Here is an 8944-nt window from a genome sequence, read left to right as displayed (position 1 = left end):
CTCTTTCCCTCTTTCTTTCTCTCCTTATTTCCCCCAGTCAAGTCTGTCCCGTATTCAGTAAGTGAAAATAAAATAAACAATAAAAGGTGAATCAAATGGACCATTACGGCAAGGCTGGGATGGTCAATTTGGTAAAGTAAATCCGTTGGGCATCTTTCTTTGCCTTTAGACAACAATTCTGATGGCAAAAGAGCCAAACGGGACAGGCAAAAAAAAAAAAAAAAAAAAAAAGCTACTAAATTGTATGAAATTCTTCTTACAAGTCCTTCCCACCAAAAACAGCAGCTTTTATCGATTGTGGAACTGACAATCTGCAAATATGGTGTTATAGAGCAGCTTTAAAGCTGTAAATAAGCCTATGTGCGCCATCTAGTGGAGGAGAAAGAGAAAAGACATGGCAGCAAGTATTGAAAGCTTCATTAATGATAAACAACAGTGACAGAAACCACCAGACACAGGTGGATATTTTGTTTCAGAAGTGCTGTTTTTATTAAATTGATTACAGTAAAGAAATATAATAAAAACAAAATTTAACAAAGCAGTACTTTAACAAGAAAATCATTACTTTATGAGTTCCAACCCTTTCAGAAAACCTGGTAAATCTTGTGAGTATGCTTTTTCCCACAGGTGTAGTGCAGCTCACACACGATCATTTCAATGCACTCTGCAAAAGAACTAATAGAGCTACACAAACTAACATTATGAGGATTCCTTGTAACTAGGAGAAAGACAATGATGGTAGCAAACAGCTGGAAGCAGTCGCAGTGACCAACAACACGCTCAGCCTCTGAATGACTGAATAGGTTCTGTCTGCAATCACTCTCAGACAGACTGGAGAAAGTATGCTGTCTAATTTATGAACACAAACAGATTCAACACAACACAATCTTTCTGAGTCAGTCTCTGCTGAACCAGACTTCACTGCATCTCTCTGCAACTGTTTGCCAGCTGCTAATTTAAATGTGAGGCTGCCGAATGCTTATGTGACTCTGCAGCTGAATCATCGTCCTGCAGCAGCTGTGTCACCATTCGTGTAGAAATGTCTGAAATTATGCTTCAAAACTATCAGGTCCTAGCTGGACTCTGAATGTAAGTACATAATGTGAATTTCAGTGTATTGCCATTTTATCGCCATCACCAAATCCACTTTAAAGATAGCAGTTGTCTGCAAGTGATCACAGACTTGGTCGCCATCTTCAAAGCAACTATTTGAAAGCCAATGAGATCAGTCAGTTGCAAAAATGTTTGGTCGTGCCGTCGTCTCCACCCACTGTTTTCCCTAGTGTGACTGTAGCATAAGATACTTTGTGGATCTCCTTCTGTGTTCCTTTTTCTCGGTGAGGAGAGTCCATTGAGTAGTTTCAGTCGACTGTCACACCTTCAGGCAGCTCCACCACAACAGGTTCACAGTCGTCCAAGTCTGAATCGAAATCCCATCTGAACTTCTTGGTCAGGTGGGCTTTGAATTTCTCTGCTCTCTTACGCAGGTTGGCATCTACACCAGGCCCAATGGCAAACTGGAAAAAATCCTGTGAAGAACAATTAATCAAACAATTTTATAAACTGGTAACTGTAAATGTGATCTGTAAAAATTCAGGTGATGCTTTGATACTGTGGTCCATTTTCTGTTTGCAAGCATTTCTGTGTGTCGTGGAGATCATTCAGGATTATGAACGTATGTTGTACGGATCGAATTATAAACTGTCCTCAGATACCAGCCATAAAAAAATAGTGTTGTGAAAGGTATTCAACACACTGGCAATTTAAACATCCCTTTCTCGTTGCATACGAATTATTATCTTTATAATTTATTTTTTTACATTTAACCAGAAGAGCATGCAAAGTGTGGAGCAAGCCCAGGTTTAATCCCCGCTGGGGTTTAAGTAGTACAAATGCAGGGTTCAACATAACCAACAGGCCAATGGCCCAAGGCCAGCAGAAAACTCTACTGGGAAAGTTGATACCCCAGCTGCTGACCCATTTGGACCAGTGACGGTGTTTCCACTGACCGATTTACCCCTGAACAGAGCTGACCGAAATGATCGACTGTTTTTAGCTGCTTTGACTTCCATTTTATTTATTCCACTACATTTATTTTAAACCTTTATTTACAGCTTTTTTCCTAATAATCTTCTTCTTTTAGCTGCGTCATTTAGGGGTCACCACAGTGGATAATCTGCCTCCATCTCCGCCTATCCCTAGCATCCTTCTCTGTCACACAAACTCTCTGCATATCTTCCTTCACTACATCCATGAATCTCCATATTCAGCTTCTTTTGTACAATCTGGCCACTATCCCTCCTCTGCATATGTCCAAACCATCTCAGCCTTCCCTCTCCAAACTCTCAAACCTGAGCTGTCCCTCTGATGTACTCAATTCTAATTCTGTCCACAGATCACAATGTAGTCTGAATACAGCTTGAATCTACTAATAAAAAATTATATGTTCCTATAGTATAATCTTGAAATTAAACTGTCATTTTTGTGGGCCAATAAAGTCACACAAGGAGCAAGTAAAAGGCTGATCTTCTGGCTTGTTGGTTGAAAAGTGTGATACTGGTTAATGGACCCTAAATTACTTAAGATTAGTTTGCAAGAACACATTTTTTTAACTTTTTAATATCACAACATCTTAGTTCACATCTAAAATCAATTTTGCACCAGTGAGATGAATATATATTATTTAGTTAGATATAAAGGAGCATCAAGTGACAAACACTATAGTCTGATTTGTGCATGTACCTGCAGCGTGGAGGTAAGGAAGTTGTTTTGAGATACAATGTCAACAAAAAAATCAGGAGGTATTTCTCCAAGCTGGTGGTAGAGCACGGCGATGAGCCCCAGGTAGAGGTCCTTGCGCTTCAGAATGGACTCCTCTGAGCGGCACAGCAGAGCGAGGAGGCACTTCCAGTGCTCGAAGCCCTCGTACACATTTCCAAAGAGAAAACACACAAAGGCAAACTGCAGCTCACCTGAGAGAGGGGCTAAATGTCAGTACTTTTTCTTGCATAATGAATCAAGAGTAACCCATTTTTAACAAATGTGATACATACCCAGCACGTTAAGAGCGTCCTGCATGTGGTTCTTCTCCAGCACCGTCTCCAGAGCGTAGCTCAGGTCCATGCTGCACTTGGTGATCTCAGCCGGCGTAGCCCCGGGAGGGTAGGTCTTCTTAGGGATGACAGAGAAGCGCAACTCCGTACCCTCCCTTTGTTTCATCTTGGGGAGCCTGTCAAGCCCCTCTTTCATGCTCTGACAGGCCGTGTCATTCCTCGGCTGCTCCGCCCTGTCTTTGGTGTGTGTGAACTGAAGCTCGGGAATCACGTCACTGAATGCACATACTCGACCTGAGAGAGGCTGCAAGTTTTTGGCCATTTCCTCACTGATACGGTCAGTGAGGGACACCCACTTCCTCATCACCTCATAGGGATAGGGGCCCAGGTAAGGATCCAGCTCGCGCAAGCTGGCACGAATCCGACTCAACTCCTCTTCATTCTTGGAGGCTGAGAAGTCCAGATCTTCTTCCTTGGCGTCCCAGTTGGCCAGTATGATCTCTCTGGGTTTGAGAGAGAGGAAGAGGCCTGTCTTCGGGCCAATTTGTCCTCCATAGCCTGACGAGCAGTAGTGGAGGAAGTGCAGACCAGGGGGGATCATTTTAACACCCCGGAAACGAGGACCCACTTGCCAACTCTTGCAGTCGATTCCGAGCTCTGTACCCTGAGGAACACCCAGCAGCACGAGGGTAGCTCCCTCCTCGAAAAGCCTCAGGGCAACATCTGGATCCATGTCCACACTACCACTGCTGCTGCTGGCCATGTCTTTTAAGGGGTACTTAACGTGAATCTACTAACGAATTAACTAACTAAACTCTGCTCTCACCTGTTAAATGCAGATCACTCAAACGGATTTCCTCAAAAGGTCAGAGAGCCGCTGCTGCTTTGACGCTAATACTTTCAATTGATGCGATTCTCGATGACTGAAAACATGGCAAAAAATTTTTTAAAGCTACACTGTGTTAGTAACTTCGGTGTAATAGCCTTTCTCACAGCCACACTTCATACATCCAGCTGTTGACGTTTCGAGTCGTTCGTATGGTGGAAGTTGTGCCACAAATTTCTTGCTCCGGACGGAAACAGTACCATGAAACACATTTGTGTCCGTCTACTTTTAATTTAAATACATTAATTAATAAATTTAAAATGTTATAAATCGTTTATGTATAATAGAATAATTATATAGATGTATTATATGATTTGTGTATGTGTATAGTTATTGTATATTATCTATATTTGCACTTCGTCTTTTGCTTGCTGCCTGTAGGTGTCGCCAGAGATCTCACCCTATGCATCGTCCTCTGTCTCACCAAACCTTGGCATGCTCCCCTTCGCTACATCCACGAATCTCTGTGGTCTTGCTCTTTTCTTCCTCTTCATTCTTGTATCCGCGCATGTCCATCTCAGCCTTGTCTTTCTAACTTTGCCTCCAATCCACTCAACGTAAGCTGGCCCTCCAGTAGACTCATTTCTAATCTTGTCCATCCTTGTCACCACAAATGAAAATCGTAACATTTTCAACTCTGCCACCTCCACCTCCTATATTTTTGTCTGCCTTCATTACCTCTGCTCCTTGCATCCTCACCTTTACCCCCTCTCAGTCACACACATGTCTTGCTTCTTCTGACTTTCATTCCTCTTCAGTGCACACCTCCACCTCTCCAGGCTCTCATCCCCCTTCTCACTACTCTCACTACAGATCACAATGTCGTTTACAAACATCACAGTACACAGAGACTCCTGCCTGACCTCATCTATCAGCTTGTCCATCACAACTGCAAACTACAAAGTGGCTAAGAGCAGATCACTAATAAATAAATAGCAGATTGGTTGGGGTTTTTTTGCTACACTTTATTTAAAATATAATGATTTAGCCAGCATGTATTAATATCTGCTTTATTCACATTTAGCTTTTTCTTGTGACCTCTTTATGGAAGCTTTTTTCCGTCACTCAGAAAAAAAAAAGTAGTTAGAAGCTAAGTTAGAACTTTTTTCACAAAACGTCAAGTTACTGACTAAATGTTTTAAAATTGAGTGATTTGTCATGAGTAGAAAATTTCAAGACATCACCTGAAAATTTTGACTAACAAAAAAAAATTAAATTAAAATAAAAAAAATCTTGATTGACAGAAACAAGCTTCTATATGTTTCCATTCTTTACAATAAAGACATTGTGCAATATTTATTGAATGACATTTTGTAACACTAACATTCATTCCTTAATCAAAATAATGAAAAAAAGGATGGTTATATAATATCTTGCAACAAAAGTCTATTGTAGCTGATACACCTATAGCACCCCTAATAATAATAATTAATTAATTAATATCATTATTACAATAACTGCATAGGCTCACTTCAGAATAGTATAAATCAAACATGTACAAATTTTATTATGTGGCATATACTCAACTATATAACCGACATAAGAACATCTTTGGGTATGATGACATGTGGTTTGCAAACACAAAACATAAGAGTTTGTACAACAGGAGAAACTTTTAAAATGGTCTAAAAGTATCTGAACGCGTCGATCTTTAGCTTATCTTTGCTTACTATATAAAGCTATTCCATAAAATGTAGCAATGCTGACATGCAGATGCTGGTGTAGCTTTTAATACACAAGACACTGAGAACTTGACAACAGTAAACATTCATGACTTTGCTTTTGAAAAATAGCTGTCTAAACACAGTCACTGATTGGTCACATGTAATATTCGCTATCTGTAGCAAGGAACACTGTGTAAATTCACCTTATGTCTTCATGAGAAAGTAGCACAGGCCTATAGGAACCAGGGAGATACATTTCCTACTTTTAAAGCACAGAGACACTTTGAAGTTTTTGCCAGCAAGTGATCAGTGCCTTGATAACTCGGATTAACCTCATCCTTTTTCTCTTCTTTCCTCGTATTTTCTGGACAGCTGAACAAGAGGTTTTATTTCCCTGAAAAAAATGGAAAAAGAAAATAGCACAAGAGCGGTTTGGCTTGTTTTCTCACTGTGCGGTGGTGCTGGGGGCTCAGAAGAACACATTAAAGTCATCTTACCAAATACTGGGGACGGCAGTTTTGCACAATTAGCTGCTCCATGCTCTCAACTGGCTTCTCCAGGTCAGATTGATTTTTGCCACTCCCCTGACACCGCATCTGCTGTGTCATACCATAGATGGAAACCAGGATGCGACGTGCCTGCCATGAGATAACAGCCCAAACGTGTAGAAAATTAAAAAGGTGGAATAGTCCATCTAGCATGTCAGTCAAAGGTTGAAAACTTCTTCTGTATTTACCCAAACGTAAATGTACAACATGTGCCACGCAGGTTGTCATTTTTACCCTGTCCATGGTGCTGAAAGTGCATATAATGTAGTGCCACTTACCTTTCCTGAGGGACAAGGGTCTCTCTCTTTAAATTTATTCGCTGAAACAGTCAGATTCTGCAAAAGAAAAAGCCCAGTGTTGAGTTATTTAAGACATTTATTTGGCTTGTGATGCAAAAGAGAGAGGGGAGAAAGAGCTTTACTTGAAGAGCAAACACTGGAGGGCAGCCTAGCACATGTTATTAACTCACAAGCTTTATCACAGCTGTAACTGATTGCAGTGAACTTGCATTTAATGGTAGTTTAGTTAGTGGGGATGTCTGCCAATACAATACTTAAAACACAATCATTTTTAAATATCTACCACAGTTAATTAATCCCACAGTCTTATGATAAACTTTGCAATCATACCAGATTCTGTAGTTCAACGGAGATGACTTCTCTGTAGGAGCCCAGTATTTCTTTATAGTTACATCTACTTTTCCCACAGGAGTAGGCCAACAAGACAGCCACCAGGACACTACGGAGCAGAGTTCCAGTCAGACACTATGAAAAGAGAGCAGTGTTACAACTCTTCACACGCAACCAAGGAAAACAGGCCACGAATCATCGCTCAATTTGGCTCCCGCTGAGGCGCACAGTGCGTTAAAAGCATCTGTCAGTTTCCAGCTGTCTGCGCCACCTGACATCTCGACCAAAGTCGAAATAACCACATTAATATACGTCGGTGTGCACGCTTCATCAGCAGCAGCTCATTTACTGCGTAAGTACGCACCAGATGTTCAAACTGCGCTTACCATTTATCATGTTTTTCTGCAGGATCTTCAGACGAGCAAACCCATCTCTAGTCGTGACCGTCTTCGCTCATGGTGAGCTCCAAACTTTCACTTTTTTTTTTCTTTGGCTCCCCTTCAGTACTTTTGCACTACCTGTGGCGGAGACGTTAATACGGCGACGGGTAGACTTCCGATGTGGCGCTCCGTGGCTTCCAACATTACCAAACTGACTGCTCCTATTTCCTTCCCCGTCGTGGATTGCTGACGCCGGGCTTAGGATTTCACCAAACTCCAGTCCGATCAAGTCAAGGACAACTTCTGCAATCAATCATTTGCCTCCATCCTTTCGGTTTCGTTGGAAAGACACGACGCGGCATTTATCCAAAGCGCCGATTTAAACTTTTTAAAAGCTTGTTGTGATAGCAAAAGAAAAAAAAGGCAGCCTACAACATAAAAAATGGAATGAAATACCAGAGAGAGCAGTCAAAACTATGACCCTGCATGGGAACTGCTTGGGAGGATGAATGTCACTCTTAGAGTGAAAGTGTGGGAAATCACATCTCACAAACAAAGTGTGCAGTCAGAGTTTGAGTTGACATTTAACTTACAGCACAAGAAAAAAAAAGTCTTAGAAACCAACTTGTTTGGGAGAAACAGTGAATTCTGCAATAAACTTTGTCTGTTTATTGGATGCCTGCAAAGTATTTTTAAACACATTTCAGAAAAGATATGTAGAAAGGACAAAAATCATGGCTACATGATATAATCCTTGAGAAAGAGTTTATATACACTGTCATGTGTTTCTAAACAGATATAGCCAAATCTGGAGAAGACACAAAACATATAATTCCACAAAAATGTAAAGTGTTTAACAAACACAGCTACAGATAAAAACACCTTAATGTGTTCAGTTCAAACATTCTGTAAATGTGAAACTGCCCTTTTTAGATAGTTCTTGTATAAAATGCCTGAAATATGCATTTATTTCACAATTGTAATAACCACATAGACTGAACTCAGAACAATAAATCAAAACAATAAAGCATAATTTTTGATTTAATAGTACATTTTTACCACCTTCAATGTGAGCTATAAATATAATTCGTTAACAGAATTCTCATGTGTGCCAAATCCAGCTGACAGTGTGCTGGTTTGCTGTGAGATGACTTGAAATGGCTGGTCACAGGCAGCTAAAGAATGATGAACAGATCAAGCATCGTGAAAGCAAAATAAGTGCTTGTCAACACACCAGAGAACACATTTTCTCATTTAAAGATTTCACAAAAACAAATTCAAGTGTTACAGAGTAGGGCTGGGTATCGTCACTGATTTCTAGAATAGATTCGATTCGATTCGATTCGATTCGAATCTGGGAAATTTTGCCTCAGACAGTCAGAAATGTTATAATTCAGATCAGTACATTTACATATTTTTGTATCTATAAAAAGGAAGCTGACACTTTCCAGACTTTATCAAAGGTGTGAGCATCACAGCAGATGCCTTTGTGTCAAAGTAGCTGAAGATAAAACACAGAAAAACATGAAGGAGGTTTTCCTGGCCTGGGATTTTATAAAAATATTCTGCAGTACATCAAAAACGAAAGAAAACCATTAATCAACATATGAACATTATCTCTGAAGTTACAGTGGTTTTATTAGAGACACAGCGTTTTGCATTTTGTATAATTTTAAAAAGTTTAAATTTGTTCAGAAGCCTATTGAATGGCAGAAATTAGGTTTTCTTTTCGGAAGTAAGTAAAAGGAAAAAAAAAACAGTGGCCGACAGCGCTGTAAATAACG

The 8944-nt window shown here is 40.2% G+C and overlaps 2 protein-coding genes across 2 annotated transcripts; both read right to left on the bottom strand.

The window, feature by feature from the left end:
- Nucleotides 1-471: 471 nt before the first annotated feature.
- On the bottom strand, nt 472-4113 carry aar2 (AAR2 splicing factor). The gene is made up of 3 exons (XM_080899345.1): nt 3054-4113; nt 2743-2972; nt 472-1529 (listed from the first exon to the last, which is right to left on the bottom strand). The coding sequence occupies exons 1-3, from the start codon at nt 3814-3816 to the stop codon at nt 1362-1364; spliced, it is 1161 nt and encodes a 386-aa protein (XP_080755471.1). The 5' UTR covers nt 3817-4113; the 3' UTR covers nt 472-1361.
- An 860-nt stretch (nt 4114-4973) lies between these two features.
- LOC308408064 (uncharacterized protein) lies at nt 4974-7292 on the bottom strand. The gene is made up of 5 exons (XM_080900133.1): nt 7167-7292; nt 6781-6915; nt 6430-6486; nt 6101-6241; nt 4974-5997 (listed from the first exon to the last, which is right to left on the bottom strand). The coding sequence occupies exons 1-5, from the start codon at nt 7167-7169 to the stop codon at nt 5869-5871; spliced, it is 465 nt and encodes a 154-aa protein (XP_080756259.1). The 5' UTR covers nt 7170-7292; the 3' UTR covers nt 4974-5868.
- Nucleotides 7293-8944: the final 1652 nt, after the last annotated feature.

Source organism: Rhamphochromis sp. 'chilingali' (genome assembly GCF_963969265.1).
Source record: "Rhamphochromis sp. 'chilingali' genome assembly, chromosome: 12".
Lineage (NCBI taxonomy): Eukaryota > Metazoa > Chordata > Actinopteri > Cichliformes > Cichlidae > Rhamphochromis > Rhamphochromis sp. 'chilingali'.
The sequence above is the reverse complement of the archived record's forward strand: the minus strand, read 5'-3'. Positions and strand labels throughout refer to the sequence as shown.

Bases quoted from the DNA above. Each gene is read 5' to 3' on its own strand.
- LOC308408064 (XM_080900133.1), bottom strand. The intron at 6,242-6,429 runs GTAAGTGGCACT...ATCTCATGGCAG, and splicing joins ACCCTTGTCCCTCAGGAAAG to GCACGTCGCATCCTGGTTTC. The intron at 5,998-6,100 runs GTAAGATGACTT...CATTTTTTTCAG, and splicing joins ACTGCCGTCCCCAGTATTTG to GGAAATAAAACCTCTTGTTC.
- aar2 (XM_080899345.1), bottom strand. From the start codon at position 3,816: ATGGCCAGCAGCAGCAGTGGTAGTGTGGACATGGATCCAGATGTTGCC. The intron at 2,973-3,053 runs GTATGTATCACA...CCCCTCTCTCAG, and splicing joins GGACGCTCTTAACGTGCTGG to GTGAGCTGCAGTTTGCCTTT. The intron at 1,530-2,742 runs GTACATGCACAA...TGTTCTTCACAG, and splicing joins TCCTTACCTCCACGCTGCAG to GATTTTTTCCAGTTTGCCAT.